We start from the raw sequence: 15,834 nt of genomic DNA on the forward strand, positions 1-15,834 counted from the left end.
GAGTCAGGAAGCGATGTATAGATACAGTGGGCTGGCAGGAAGCAGAGGAGACGTTTGGAGGCTGGCACGGGAGGCCTGTTCTTAAGGCCGTCTGGAACAGGAACCCTTCCAGAGGTCTAGAGTCAATGAGAATGGACAAAGCCTGGGAAGAGGCAGTACGTGAATAATGGGGACACGTGAAGATTTCCAGTTTCCAGTCCACTGGAGGAAAGGAAGAAGAGGCCAAGGAGGAAGAGAAGAGGAAATGGCTGAGGAAGTTAACTGCAGGAGGGCGATGTGCCTGGATGAGCACTAGATGGTGCTGTCTGGCAGGCCACTGAACTGTGCTTGCCCTTCAAGGGAGATTTGGGCAAAGAGGAGACAGGGTGAATTAAAGAACAAGAAAGGTGTAGAGGAAGAAGAGGAAGAGGAGGGAAAGGGACCGAGAGCAGGTCTAGAGGACCAGCTGAGTCAAGACGAAGAACAGGAGCCAGAGAAGGGAAGTGGGCCGGAATCCAGGGTGTGTGCTTTGGTGTTCTGTTACTTTTGTACTTTTTTGGAAACCCTTGATTTTTTTGAGGGAGGGCAGGGGATTTGTCTCCCTTAGTTAATAACAACAATAAAAACAGAGAATTCCAACCAGTCAATTCCTGGCTCGAGCCTCAAATAATTGGCCTAATTGTTTTCAAAAGTGGCTTTCTCAAACCGACTCTGGGGGAATACGCTGGTTATGACAGGCTTGCTGTACAGATCAAAGCCACTAATGATTTGTTTTTCTTCTCCTTCCCCAAAACGATTGTGCAAAATAGATTTGGCACAACCTAGGCTCATCAATGTTCACCAGATACGGCCAAATGAGGACACGACAAGACAGGCCCAGAACTGGCTTGCTTGGCCTTTGGGGACAGATATTGTAATCTCTTAGAGCCAGCCCCAGTGGAATTAAGAGTGGGCATTTCTGCAGTTTTGATTTTTGCCTATCCCTTTCCCAGCACACATTTAATTACGTTTCGATTCTGTTTGTTTTGTAGCCCTGGCTAGCCTCAGACTCAATAAGTAGCCCAGGCTGGCCTCCAACTTCTGGTGATTCTGTGGCCTGTGCTTCCTGAGTGTTGAGATTCCATGCCTGGAGTAGTTTCAAATACTTTTACTGTGTGTGTGTTCTCAGTCCCATGGAGTCTTCTGGTGACCGGGGTTCAGCTCTGTCGTCGGTCCCTTTGGTTGCAGGGGCCCACCATTCTGAGCTGCTCCCCAGCCTCAGTTCCTAACACATACACACATTGGATAAAACAGTATCTGAGCTAAAAAGGACCAGTTATGCCAAGCTGCCAGGAAACACTGTTAAATCCGAGTGGCAAAGCTGGTTTTGGTGATCGTTGGCCCAGGCACTGCTCAAGCGTGGTGAACCCTAAAGGCCACGGGCTAGCCTGGGAAGGCACAAATCGGGACAGGGCACGAGGCCGCGAGTATATTCCACAAGCCCGAATAGAGCTTGTCAGCTACTGCTTTTCTGTCTCTCAACAGGCGATGAAATTCTGGAGCTCAACGGTGAATCAATGGCTGGCCTAACACACCAGGAGGCTTTGCAGAAGTTCAAGGTGACTTTTCAGCCTCTGTCCACGGTCTGGGGCCTTCAGGCAATGAAACCAAACCCAGCAGCAACTGCTTCCTCCGAGCCACACAATTAAAAATTGGTCCTTTGCAGGGACCTAACCTTTGCCTAGCTGACACTGCCCTTGGGCACATTAAGGAAATTCTTCTACAAATGTTAGTAGAATCAGAACATTCAAACTACTAAAGATTTACAAAGCTCTCAAAACACTCCATGTATTTATAATAGTAGTTTATCATGTGTTTTGAGGTTTGAGTTTTTTTTTTTTTGAGAGGGGATAGAGACAGGGTTTCTCTGAGTAGCTCAGGCTGTCTTGGACTTGTTCTGTAGACCAGGCTAGCCTTGAACTCAGAGATCCTCCTGCCTCTGCTTCCCTGGTGCTGGGATTAAAACACCTTGCCCAGCGTGTTTTGAGTTTTTAAAATCACTAAAGCCGTTTTGCATCTCCATCCAGTTAGTTCAAGAGTCTGCCTGGGCTAAGCACCCACGTCACATGTCATATCACACGTATGCTCTGGGTGTATGTGTACGTACGTGTCCTGCGTAACTAGTCACATGTCTGTACACTGCGCATGCGTACACACACCTGCGTTTCCTTGGGGGACATCGGTCATTGTTACGGGCCGTCTGTTTTTGTCACCTGTCTGAGAACTGCTCCAAATGCTGTCGCTCTTTTCCAGCAAGCCAAGAAGGGGCTGCTGACCCTGACCGTGAGGACCCGCCTGACGGCGCCCCCGCCACTCTGCAGCCACGTGTCACCGCCTCTGTGCCGCTCCCTGAGCTCCAGCACGTGCGGTGCCCAGGACAGCAGCCCCTTCTCCCTGGAGGGCCCAGCCTCCCCTGCCAGCACCGCCAAGCCCAACTACAGAATCATGGTGGAGGTGTCTCTGAAGAAAGGTGCGAGCGCTGTGCCAGCCTTTGCCCACTGCCGTCCTGGGCAAGCAGCACGGAAGAGCCTGACTAGCACACGTTCTGTCTGTCCAGCTGGGCCTGACATCAGGGTTCCCCCTCCTTCCTTCCTCCCCTCCCTCCCCCCACCCCCTCTTCCTTTCCTCTTGCTTAGTGTGTGTTTGTGTTTATGCGCATGCCACACAGAGAACAACCAGTGGGAGCTGAGATTCTCTCTGTCTCAACGTGGGTTCTGACCATTGAACTCAGCTCTTGAGGCTTAGGGATAGTTACCGTCACTGGCGGAGCTGCATCTCACCGCCACACATCCTGTTTCTAGCTTCTTTGTGTCGTCCAAGCCCAGACAATATCTTTTGATGAGACAGTCAGGAAGCACATAACAGGGAACTACACATGCATGCACATGTGCGTGCACGCACGCGCGCACACACACACACACACACACACAGAGAGAGAGAGAGAGAGAGAGAGAGAGAGAGAGAGAGAGAGAGAGAGAGAGAGAGAGAGAGAGAGAGAGAGGCCAGACCCTGAAGTCTGCAGCTAATATCCTGAGACCTTGGAGCAGCTCACTGACCCTCTCTGGGTCCATTTTCTTGTTTCTGCAAGAGAACAGCCATTTTGTTTGTTTGTTTTTTAATCAAGCTGACATTCAGGGATCCACAGCCGTTCCCTCTGTGACCCTAGGTGGATGGCTAATTCTAGAAGGCTCTGGAGGCCAGCTCTGCCAAAGTGCAGCTGAGCTGGGACTGGAAGGACAAGGGACACTGTCAGGGCAGAGCTGGGCTCCCAGCACAGTGACAAGCAAGTGTTCTGGGAAGGAAGGGAAGGCCAGCATGGCTGGTGCAAGGCAGGCAAATGGAAGAGGGGGAGGAAGAAAGGGGTTTCAGGGAGAGGCTGGGAAACCAGAAGAAGGGATGCGTGTGGAGCAACGTGTGTGGAGATGGAGGGCAGAGAATGCATCCCTTGCTTCATGTACATCTTAGCCCCTCTATTGGACCATGAGCTTGTTGAGCCTTCAGGCAACGCTGCTGCAAATACACAGTGGCCATTGCCAGTAGGGCTCCTTCGCTGAAGTCCACGGAGCAGGCCTGGCGTGGTGTGTGGGTGAGGGAGGCATGGCCTCAACGTGCTGCCCCTGCTGACAGCTTACACTAGAAACAGCGCCGACTCACTTAAATAGCCGAGTCTTAGCCTCTGCCCCCAGATCATTTCAGCCTTGTTTGGGGGTAAATCTCACGGATCAATGCATGACAGACGCCCATGAGGCCAAAGAGCCTTGCTCTGGTTAGGAGACCTGGATGCCGGGAATGACTCTGACCTCTGCACAGTGAATGTCACAGCCCACCTTTTTGGATAACGATGACCCACAGCATCCATCTCTATGGAGCTGTTGGTCTCCCATGAAGACGCAGAGTCTTTTGTAAGCTGTGTGTGCCTAAAGAAAACCCGGAGGAGGCTTTCTCCTTCCTACTCCCTGGACCCCTAGTTGGTCCTTCTTAGCTGCCAATTCTTGTTTCCATGGCCTTGCCAATCTAGTAAACCCTCTGTTTCCCCTCCCATGCTGGAGGCCCCCACAGTCTTGACATCATTCCTGTTTATCTGGATCCAGGCTCCCCACACAACCCTCTTCTTCTCACCTCTTCCCAGTCACCTTCAAGGGCATCATGGGTGCCTGTGGGGCAGAACTTCACAGGTCTGGTCCTGCCCAGACTTTCCTGTTTGGTAGCAGGGTTGTTACCCACCAGTCACTCAATTCAAGATGGCCTTTGAGATATTTTATTGATCCAATCCTTTTATTTCATCCTTTGGAATATATTCTATGCACTTCCGTTTCTCCCTCCGCCATCCTCTTTACCCACTGGGCCTTCCCAATGACCTCTGAGCTTTTATTCTTAACCATCCATAGTTATTTCTCCATATAGAGACAGGTGTTAAAGTGTGCCGCTTCCTCATCCCGAGTGTCCCACGGCATTTCTTCTGAGTTAAACAGTGTTTGCTTCTGCACGCCTGTGCATACAACACCCATTAAGTCTGGCCCTTGATCCCTGCCCTGTGCCACCTCATCCCACTCTCCCCATGCCTGCCGGTGTTCTGCCCACACTGGCCTTTCTGGACCAACAACAACAGCAAGTCACACTCCTCCGAGCCTCCAGCCTCTGCCTGGGCTGGTTCTGCTACCCAGTGCCCTGACCCATCTCCTCACCCTGGCTCTTCTTTGTCATCTGTGGTTTACACCAAATGTAGGCATTTGTACTAATTGTCCTAATTGTTACTAATTATCAAATGAGGCCCAAAAGGGGCATCCTGCCACTTTCCAGCACATTTTCCCTTCGCTTCCTGCATAATACTCATCACTGTCTCCTCCCTTCCACCCACTTTCTCTTTCCTCCTTCTGGCAGCCTCCCCTCTCTCATTTCCTAGTGTTTCTCCACTTGACCGTACTACACACCCTCATCACTGCCTGTGTTGGCCATCACTTGGTCCCTAAATGGCCCCTGTGCACAGTGACACTCTACACACAGGAGCGGGAGGAATGTCATGACAGGGACACTTGCCTAGCCAGGTGTCAGAGGCATCTAATAGGCTCCTACCCCCACCCCCAGGAAAGCTCACATCTCCCTCTTTCCCCCATTCTGCATTGCAGAGGCTGGTGTTGGCCTGGGGATTGGCCTGTGCAGCATCCCCTACTTCCAATGCATCTCGGGCATCTTCGTCCACACGCTGTCACCGGGTTCTGTGGCGCATCTGGATGGACGATTGCGGTGGGTCCTCCTTTCTCTTTCTGAATAGACCCCTGGCGTAGAGCAGAAAAGACATCCTTTAGGAGTAGCTGAGGTTGACCTCAGGAGAAATGGTGAATGACTCAGGCTTGACTCAGTTGTACCACAGCAGCAGGCACGTCAATCACCCGGGCATAGGGAAAGAGGGCAGGATACAAAAATCTCAGCAGCCCCACACCAGAGCTGTTAACTAAGTCCAGTGTTACCCAGTCCCCAGAAATGTGTGTGCAGGTTGCAGTTTAAGAAGCATGACCTCTGAGAACATCAGAGTGCAACAGAAAACGGGAAAGAAACTAACTTTAATTCAGACTCGACTGACACAGAATTCATGGTGTCACAGATGACCGTCTCCATGAGGTTTACCTGTGAGCTCTTTGTGCAAACCCCAGTGTTTTAAGTAAGCCAGCTGTGTGCATGCATGTCCTTGCCAAGAGAAGCAAAACAATTTCAGATAGCTACTGCAGCCACACCTCTCTACAAAGAATGTCTGCCTTCAGTAAGTGGTCTGATTGGGTAGAGAGCGTTACCTCAGTTAACCTGTTAGAATACTTTCACAATCATTCTAACATCTGCCAGTGGTACAGTTGCATCTTTCACAAGGACCCTTTTGCTAAGCAGGAAGGTTTTGCCCCATTTTTAATTTTTTCCCTTGTGATTGCAGTGTAGGAAGACAAGCCCACTTCAGGTGGTGTCTGAGGAGTTCTGAGCTGGGAACAGATCTGTGCTGCCCTCTGCAGGAGAACCACTGCTACTGTGCTTGAGACACAGCTGCAGGATAGGGGCCCAGCTGCAGGGCTGGGAGATCTGGCTTCAGGGTCAGGGCACCCAGCTGCAGGGTTGGAGGACTCAGCTGCAGAGTTGGGGTGATTGCTTGATTTCTTCTGCCCTCTCCCAGAGGCCCGCAGTGGGGTGGGGACTGTTCCGTGCTGCGTGGCAGGGGTCTTCAATGACATTCAGAGAACGTGAATCATCTTGACAAGATAAGGGGGTCAGCTTAGCAGAAACACAGAAGGAAGTAAGGGACCACAACAGGGGATGCAGAATTAGGAGACTCATTCTGACCCTGCTGATACCCTGAAAACGACTGCCCTTCACCCTTGTTTCCACTGAAGATTGATTTGAACAAAGCCACGCGCCTGTTCTTGTTTGCTGTTCGTGGCTGCAGCTGTCACCCACAAGGGCAGAATTGAGCTTTTGTGACACAGATAGCATGTCCTGAAACACATAAAGCATTTACTGTTGGCCCATTATAGCAAAGTGTCCGTCTCCAATATGGGTTGCAGTAGGAAAGTTGTTTCATCTTTCATGCCTCAGTTTCTCTATCTGTGAAGGGGGGAAGGGGTTGTGCATGTCTCAGTTAGGGTTTCTATTGTTGTGTTGAAACAACATGACCAGAAGTAACTTGAGGGGGAAGGGCTTTATTCTGCTTATGCTTCCACATCACTGAAGGAAGTCAGGACAGGAACTCAAACAGGGCAGGAACCTGGAGGCAGGAGCTGATGCAGAGGTCATGGAGGGGTGCTGCTTACTGGCTTGTTTTTCGTGGCTTGCTCAGCTTGCTTTCTTGTAGAACCCAAGACCTCTAGCCCAGGGATGGCCCTATCAACAATGGGTGTGACCTTCCCCATCTCAATCATTAAGAAAATGCTCTTCAGGCTTGCCTACAGCCTGATATTCTGGAGGTATTTTCTCAATTGAGGCTCCCTCCTCTCAGATGATTTTAGCCTGTGCCAAGTTGACATGAAAGTAGCTGGGATCATTTTTATCAACAATCTAATCCAATACTATCTTATCTAGTGTTCACCTCCAGGCTGGAACCTGAAAAGAGAGAGCAGAGTCACATTGTCCCTTGCAAAGGCACGTCCCCAGTAACCAGAAAGCTCTCTCTGGGCCCCAGCTCCTAAAGTTTTCACCGCTTCTCAGGGCCTTTGAAGGATACCCATCTAAAGCACAGCAGCTGACAGTAGCTGGTGCCCTATCTTGGAACTAACATAAGCTCCCTTGGTGGCTGTCCTTGACTCCCTTCGCAAGGATCTCTGCTGCACTCCTCTGTCATTTCTTTACCTTTAGCATGCCCTGCCCAGTCGGTCCTTCCTGCTAGCCACTCTACTTCTGAAGACACTGAGGCCCAGAATGTGATGAGTTACATCCTGGCTAATTGGCTAGAGAGGGTAAACCACAACTTCAATCTTGACCAGGTCAATGGGAGAAGGAGAGGGAAGTGACAGGTAAATTTCTGTCTATGTTGGGCGGCTCCAGGTGGGAAACACTGGCCACTCTACGGTCCACAGTGACAGGAGTAGATGGCTGCTTTGTTCCACCACATTCTGAACTTTGGTTGAATGATAAAGAAAGTCTACTCACTGAGATGTTATGAACAGCCTGGCAAGGAGTGGGTTACTGAGAGGTGGCCCTCTTTCTGTTATAGTATTAGGTGGGTTTTTTTTTTTTTTTGAGGCTCCTGTGGATGTTTTTGCAGGTGTGGTGATGAGATTGTGGAAATCAATGATTCTCCAGTGCACTGCATGACCCTCAATGAAGTCTACACAATCCTGAGCCACTGTGACCCTGGCCCAGTTCCCATCATCGTTAGCCGACATCCAGACCCACAGGTAATGTGCTGCTGGGCTTTTCTCTGCCCAGGCTCTCTCTTTCAGTATGAAAATCAAGGTGAGAACTGGATGGAAACAGAGATGTTCCTGGCTAGGATTTGAACCCTACTCCCCCAAACCTGTCCAGACTATCTGTGGGAACAAATTTCTGTAGCAGAGGCCCACTGACAAACTCCTAGACAACAGAAGCAATTGTTATCCACATAGGAAAATCTTATAGCTAAGTTACAAGTTTTGGGGTAGGAAGACAGAATCCTAGAGTCCCATATAGCAAATGGAAGAGATCTATTTGTGTGTGCATCTGACGGACACTCACAACGGGACTATCCGGAGCTCAGCAATGAGGATTCAGAGACAAAGCAAACTTACAGTGCGGAGTTCTGAATAAGCAGGTGGCCTTGATAAAGAGACTGACACACGGAAGAGGAGGGCTTAATAAAGCAGAGCTTGCTAGAGCTTAGATTTCTCTAGACAGGGGCTGTAGAAAGTCATTCCAGCATGTGGGAGCGCTAAGTGCAAAGCCAGAGTATGAAGGGACCAGCCATAGCTGGAGAGTGGATGGCAGGTTTTGTGGACCAGGCAAGAGTGAGAACCGATGTTGGCTGGGATTGAACTGTGAAGTGTCTGCACACTGCTGATGCATCCGTGTCCTTTCTGGATCCGACTGATGAGGAGCTACAGGCCAGTAGCTACAGATGTAACAGGTTCATATTTTATTGTTCCAACCTTTGAACAGCGTCAAGTGGGAGGAGTGTAGAAAGGAATGGATGGTGAGGCCCTGGTCTACACGGAAGGCCTGGAAAGAGACTGGAGAAGAAGGAATTCGACGCCATTCTTCATTGGGAAGAATCATCAGTAGCTCCTAAATACTTATAGCTTTGGGCTAAGAGACAGAACATGACTCCGGGATTGGCACAGGAGACAATGGCCTAGGAGTTAGGGGTCACATGATGGGACTTAGACGTCTGTGGGATGTCCAGATGGAGACACTCTGTAGGTAGCTATACCGAGCGCTGATGCTGCTGTAAGATCCAGACTGGACCTAGACTCGAGACTTGACGCCATGGCGACAGATAGGCGAGATCACCTTGGAGAATGTAGGGATAGCCACTCCCACGAGATCACCTTGGAGAACGTAGGGATAGCCACTTATTTAACCTTTCCTCCGTGTGTGTCAGTCATGTTTGTCAAGCTCCAATTCACAAATGAGGAAACCAAGGCTTGAAAGGAAAATGAGCCCACCCTATGAGTCACAGAGGGACAGGCAGTTGGGGGTGTAGTTCAGTGGCGTGAAGGCCACCCTCGCTGTTGTACAACCACCGCCAAATTTTGTCTTGAGAACCTGAACTCTACCCATTAAACAGTTCCCTCCCCATAGGCCTTAGTAAGCACTCTTCTGTTTTCTGTGTTGCCTACATCCCCCCTACATGCCACATAAGCAAGAACCACGACACGTTTTGTTTTGCCCTTTGGTTACAGCCTTACATCATTTACATTACACTCTTGAAGTTTATCCATGTCATAACCCATGCCGTTCGCCTTCCTTTCTAAGGCTGACTAATCACCCCTTGTATGCGTACGCTGCACTTTGTTTAGGCACCCAGCTTTCAATGGGTAGTTACTTGTTTCTACCTTTGACTATTGCAATAATGGAAGAAAGATCATGAAGCGTACACATGGCTTTGAGATACTTTTTAATTTCTTGTTTGTTTGAGATGGAGTCTCATACTGCAGTTCAAGCTGGCCTGACACTCGCCATGTGGCTCAAACTGACCTCAAACTTGAAGCAATCCTCCTGCTTCGTGCTCCTGAGTGCTGAGATTGCAGGCATGAGCCACCACACTGGTCTTATTTGTCTGTCTGCCTGCCTATCTATCTATCTATCTATCTATCTATCTATCTATCTATCTATCTATCTATCTATTATCCTTTTGTGTCTATTCCCAGATGTGGTCATCTACTAATTCTATTTTTAATTATTTAAGGACTGTCTTCTATAGACAATAAACCACTTTACAGTTCCTATCAACAGTGCACAGGAGTTCCAATTTCTCCATGTCCTTGCCAAGACTTGTTATGTTTTTATGTGGTGTGCGTGTGTGTGTGTGTGTGTGTGTGTGTGTGTGTGTGTGTGTGTGTGTACAGTACCTGGAGAGGCCAGAAGAGGACATTGATGCCCTGGATCTGTTCAATGTGGTTTGGGAACCAAACTCTGGTCCTCTGAAAGAGCAGCAAGCATCTCTCTTAACCACAGAGACCTTTCTCCAGCCCCAAGACTTGTTCTTGTTTGTTTGTTTGTTTGAGTAGCTGTCTCAATGAGTGTCAAGTGATATTTCTCTGTGATTGAGATTTCCATCCAGTAGTTAGTGGCCTTGAATATCTTTTCACATGTTTGTTGACCATTTATATATCTTCTTGAGAGAAATGTCCACCCAAGTCTTTTACTTATTTTTTAAATTTTGACTTTTGTTATTGTTCTTTATCTTCTGGATATGACTTGTCACTAGATAGATTTGCAAGTATTCTTTCCCATTTTGAGAGTTGTTGTTTCAGTCTATTGACTGTGTCTAAGAATGCATGCTTGAAAATTTTGGTGTTAATTTTTTTATATATATAATTTATTTTTACTGTTTAAAATTATGTGTATGTATATGTGTCTGTGTGTGGGTATGCACATGTGAGTGCAGGTGCCCTCAGAGGCCAGAAGCAATGGATTCCCTGAAGACGGTTGTGAACTGCCCAGCATGGCTCCTGGAAATTGAATTCTGGTCCTTTACTTTAAATGATGGCTCTTAACTTCTGAGCCATCTCTCCAGCCTAGGAATTTTTTTTATTGTTTTCCTCTTTTGTTTCTCAAATTTAGGTTAGCAATAACTTATTTTGTAAAATACCCTCTTTCCACACTGTGAAGATTTTGACTATTATAGTTTATACAACAAGAAATTGAGGCTTAGAAGGTTAAGCTGTGTCTAAGTAGAGATGATGGAGAAACTGCTATGGGGTGTAAGTCTGCTTGATTCCTAGACTCACACTTTATCTATCTATCTATCTATCTATCTATCTATCTATCTATCTATCATCTATCTATGTATTATTTTTATGCATATGGGTGCTTGCCTACTTCTGTGTACTACATCCATGCAATATACAAGGAAGCCAGAAGAGGGTGTCATATTCCTGAGGCTGGAATTACAAATAATTGTTAGCCACCATGTGAGGGTTGGGAGTCCAGCCCTGGTCTTCTGGAAGAGCAACCATTGCTCTCAAGTGCTGAGCCAGGCCCTCACATTTAACTATTACTGTGAAGGGACTAATGGTTTGTGAGGCATAGTACCGGCCCTATAATGGCCATGGTGATGACCATGATAATCTACAGTGACATCATTGCTAAGGGAATAGCTTTCAGAAGTAGACTATGAAATGGTGACTTTGCCTAGAGTTTCACAGTAGTGAGGAGAAGGAGAATTAGGGGGGAATCAATGGAAATGCCTTTATTGATGGACACGACATGACACCTGGAAGACCCTGGGGGAGGGTTGGTGCCCAGGGTGTTTCCAGAAGCTGAAGTCGTCAGCTCTTTGCAGAGTGGAAAGTAGAAGCCATGGGCATGGTAGGTACAGTCTTTGGAGTCTGTGGCACCTGCTTCCACTTCTCGCTTGAGTCGGTGATGGATCTTTTCCAGGTTTCTGAGCAGCAGCTCAAGGAAGCCGTGGCTCAGGCTGTGGAAGGCGTCAAGTTCGGAAAGGACAGGCACCAGTGGAGCTTGGAAGGTAAGGGGAGTGGGGAGGCTTCACTCGAAATATCTTTGTCTCCTTAGAAAGCTTGGGGTTCAGCCATTAATTCACCCTCAGCAGCATGAGAACCGCCATGGCACGCATGCGTGGCATCAGATGATGGTTGAAAGACAGGAGCTCACAGGTTAAATTTGGCTCTCATTTTTGTGTTGTGTGCAAAGCACAAGGTTGGCATTGTTTTAAATGTGGCAGGTACTCTGCAGTCATTTCAGTTCCTCTCCTCATCTGCCAGAATGCCTTGCCCACATAATGGCCCTGCAGGCCCTGAGCTTGCAATTCCTAATCTGTATATAGACACTGAAAATTCCTCATTAATCTTAATGCATTATTCCACTACATCCCTGGATCAATATTTATGTACATGTTGCTAGAATAAGCAAGGCCCTGGAAGAGAGGCTCCTTGCCAAAGACACATGACCAGTACATGAAGAAACTGGCCAGGGGGTCACAGACCTGGCTCTCTAGGTGGTTCCTGTGTTTACCTTTGGGCATTAGCCTGGTCACTCATGTGCTAGGCCAACCTGAAGAGTTAACACTTAGGTTGGCAAGGAGGCCGAAGTGTGTGGGAAAACGTTCAGAGGAAATGGCAGGACCACACTTTGTTTCCACTGGGTCCTACTTAGGGCTCCACCCACCCCAGATGTACAGAAGCACAGGGGAGTTGACAGGGAGCCCCTGCCCCCCACCCTCACGAGCCCACTGTTTACAGTGGTGGGGGTGGGGTGGTTAGACGCAGGGGAGAGTTAGCTTTCATACCTTCCTTCAGTGTTTTAGGTTTCTCAAATAGAAATGTGCTATCCTCTGACCAAGGTAGAGCAAAAAGTTCCTCCTTTAACATGTGTTTTGGATCACATCCTGCTGGCTTTGCTACTTTCTCATGAGGGTCCTTTTGGCTCTCCTAACTGCACCAAATGAACCCACAAATGAAGAGGTCTCCATGGCTCCCAGTCCCTTGAGCTGCAGTTTCAGGAAAGAGGTATCTGCGACCATTTGCCACTAGAAAGAACAGTGTCTTAGAGCTATGTAGATGCCACAGTTCAGAAAACCATGGTGTATGTGATGGGAAGGAAAAGGAGCGGGGATGCGGGGTGGGAGGTGGGGGCATGGGGGTGGGGCTCTGGCTTCACTCCACTTCTCTTGTTGGAAAAAGAGGGTACCCCTTCAAATGTGGGGTTCAAAGCACCGCCACATGCTTTCCGTCTTTGCTAGTGAACTTCAAGGCAAGCCTAGCAACATCAGCCATAAGTGGAGTGTTAGTCTCCTCCCAGGAAGAGGATGCTGAGGCAGAGTGTAGTGTGTAAGATGTCTTTTAGGTTAGCTGGGGGTCGGCTCCTCTGCAAGGGAGTGGAATCAACCAGCCCTGGGGCCCTGCAGTTGGCGTGGTTCACTCAGGTTACCCCGAGTTGGCAGCAATGGCTAGCACTGCATAGGCCACCCTCCCTTCCACCAGCCGCCCGCCGAGACTGGGCTGCTCCCATGTTGGTATGGCATCCCTCTGCAGCTGCAAAGCCCTGGAAAGGCTCACAGCTAAACCTGGCCACCAGTTTCCATGCAGCCGGGACACCGGGCTCTTGCACAATAAGTAATGTTGAGTGGCCTGAATAGTGCATCTCCGTGTCCGTCCCTGGCAGGCTCAGAAAGGTTGAATGATTTCCTCAACTCCAAGTTAGAAAACTTATTGGAGTCCAAACCCAAGGCTGCCAGGCTCCAAGTCTGAGGTGCCTGCCCGCCACCGAGCCGTGGGATGTTCAGAGTGCCGCCTGAATCCCTAGGGATGTCTGGTCTTCTGGGGGCTTAGCTAGGATGCTTCCTTGTGCTTCCCATGCAGGTGTCAAAAGGCTGGAGAGCAGCTGGCATGGGCGGCCCACCTTGGAGAAGGAACGTGAGAAGCACTCGGCACCCCCACATCGAAGGGCCCAGAAGATCATGGTCCGCTCCAGCAGCGACAGCAGCTACATGTCTGGGTCACCAGGGGGAAGTCCCTGCAGTGCAGGTGCGGAGCCACAACCTTCTGAGAGGGAAGGCTGCACACACAGCCCCAGCCTGCCCCCAGGGCAGGACCAAGAGCCGTGTCCCGGGGTCCCATCCAGGCCTCATCAGGAGAGCCCGCCCCTTCCTGACAGCCTGGAAAGAGACAGCCACCCACCACTGAGGCTGAAGAAATCTTTTGAGATTTTGGTGAGAAAGCCGACATTCTCCAAACCCAAGCCTCCACCCAGAAAATACTTTAAAAATGACAGCGAGCCTCAGAAGAAACTGGAAGAGAAGGTCACAGACCCTTCCGGGCACAGCTTGCCCACATGCAGCCAGGTAGGAGGGTGTGCGTAGTGGGACGCGTGTCCCCTGCATCGTGCACAGCTGCCCTTGAGCATTAGGAGTATCTGCAGAGAAATGCGCTCTTTAGGCCCGCTGTGGAGAGGCACGCGGAGCTTCGCAGGACCCACATGGAAGTTCCAGGCCTGCCAGCTGTTGGCACTAACATTCAGAGTTCTCTCTGTATGGGTCATTGGTCTCCCACCGCGGTGGGTCAGGAGCAGGGTCGCTCCACGATGGGGAGACTGAGCCCGGGGAATCTCGGGTGCTCTGCTTACCCGCAAGTTGTCATCTAAATAACTAAAAGAGAGGGAGAACTAATTGCCCGTGGGAATACGGCGAGAAACTGGCCCCATTGCTCATTCTTAACACTGCCTCTTGTAGGTGGGGAGAATGGGGGAACCAGACTCTCTTAAGTCTAGGTGTCCTTAGCTGCTACTTGGGGCTTCCTTGAATGGCTCCCTCTACCGGCTGTTGGGAGCATTACATCCTCCTTCAGTATACCGCACCACCCTGACAAGACCTTCTTCCTCCAGCCCCACTCCTCAGTGAAGGCAGGTAGACAGGAAGGCGGCTGCTGAAACTTTTAACATAGGGCACGAGGCTACACAGGTTTATGCATATTGTCTCAGTTTGTCCTTGCAAGGGTCTGAGGGCGGGGGGGGCCGTTACCAGAAAAGGAACTTACTAAGATCACATTGCTAGGGGTAGCATGTGAAGTAAGGTCGCTGGGAATCCCCTAGGAGAAGCCAAATTGCAGATTGACAAACTTCGGTGAGGTGGCTGGGGGAGGAAGGTCTTGAGTTCCCTGGCCAAGGCACAGTGAAGAAAGGAGGAGCCCTGTTACCAAACAGGAAGTGCAGACTTTGAGGGCGGACTAGCAACCCGGGCTGGGCTATCTCGGGGGTCTGCTTCCCTGACTCCCCCTTCCCGCAAACATGCCATTGCTTCTGACTCTGAGAATGGATCAAGAAGGCAAATCAGAAACAGGCAGGTGAGAAGGCAGGCGTTTCGCTTTCCTCCTGCAGATGCAGGAAAGGAGAACACCTGCCCTGATGGCAGCCTTGGGCGGCCTGATTGGGTGAGGCCCCGTGTAGGGCTGGGAGCACAGCCAAGTTAGGCAGCCAGGGGAGGAAGCAGGTTTTCTGCAGGGAAGGGCAGGCAAGGAGCCAAGGTGATAAAGATAGCACATAGGCACATATAAACATACGTGTGTAAGCTCTCGTACACACACACACACACACACACACACACACACACACACACACACACCCTGCTTCCTCAGATTCAGCATCCCACATCTTGAGCAATTTGCCCTACCCTGCCTTTGGCTTCCTTCCCTGTCCTCACCAGCAACCCGGTCCCCAGTAACACAAAGGCCATTCTGTGGCTGCTCTTTCTGTCCTCTCTGGACATCTCCCATGGCCAGCAGACCCTTCTGTGACTTATTCACACAACCAACAGAGCATTGTTGTGAATGACATCACAAAGACAGGATCCTAGGCTGGCAGAAAACAGGAAGCAACTGACTTTATGCACCATTCTTTTTTTTTAAAAAATTTTATTTTACAATACCATTCAGTTCTACATATCAGCCACGGGTTCCCCTATTCTCCCCCTCCCACCCCCTCCCCTTACCCCCAGCCCACCCCCCATTCCCACCTCCTCCAGGGCAAATCCTCCCCCGAGGACTGCGATCAACCTGGTAGACTCAGTCCAGGCAGGTCCAGTCCCCTCCTCCCAGCCTGAGCCAAGTGTCCCTGCATAAGCTCCAGGTTTCAAACAGCCAACTCATGCAATGAGCACAGGACTTGATCACACTGCCTAGTTGCCTC

The 15,834-nt window shown here is 49.8% G+C and overlaps 1 protein-coding gene across 5 annotated transcripts in view; it reads left to right on the forward strand.

The window, feature by feature from the left end:
* Il16 (interleukin 16) overlaps positions 1-15,834 on the forward strand; it is a 97,103-nt gene that overhangs the window by 65,319 nt on the left and 15,950 nt on the right. For 4 of the 5 annotated variants that reach the window (XM_037197754.1, XM_037197765.1, XM_037197743.1 and 1 more), the window contains exons 7-12: positions 1,504-1,577; positions 2,272-2,488; positions 5,145-5,262; positions 7,760-7,892; positions 11,575-11,662; positions 13,515-13,996. In XM_037197754.1, coding sequence (XP_037053649.1) covers positions 1,504-1,577; positions 2,272-2,488; positions 5,145-5,262; positions 7,760-7,892; positions 11,575-11,662; positions 13,515-13,996 — 1,112 coding nt within the window. Of the gene's footprint in view, positions 1-1,503; positions 1,578-2,271; positions 2,489-5,144; positions 5,263-7,759; positions 7,893-11,574; positions 11,663-13,514; positions 13,997-15,834 lie in introns of those variants that run through there. The other variant, XM_028873821.2, reaches the window with a different exon arrangement.

This window comes from Peromyscus leucopus, chromosome 1 (assembly GCF_004664715.2).
Source record: "Peromyscus leucopus breed LL Stock chromosome 1, UCI_PerLeu_2.1, whole genome shotgun sequence".
Lineage (NCBI taxonomy): Eukaryota > Metazoa > Chordata > Mammalia > Rodentia > Cricetidae > Peromyscus > Peromyscus leucopus.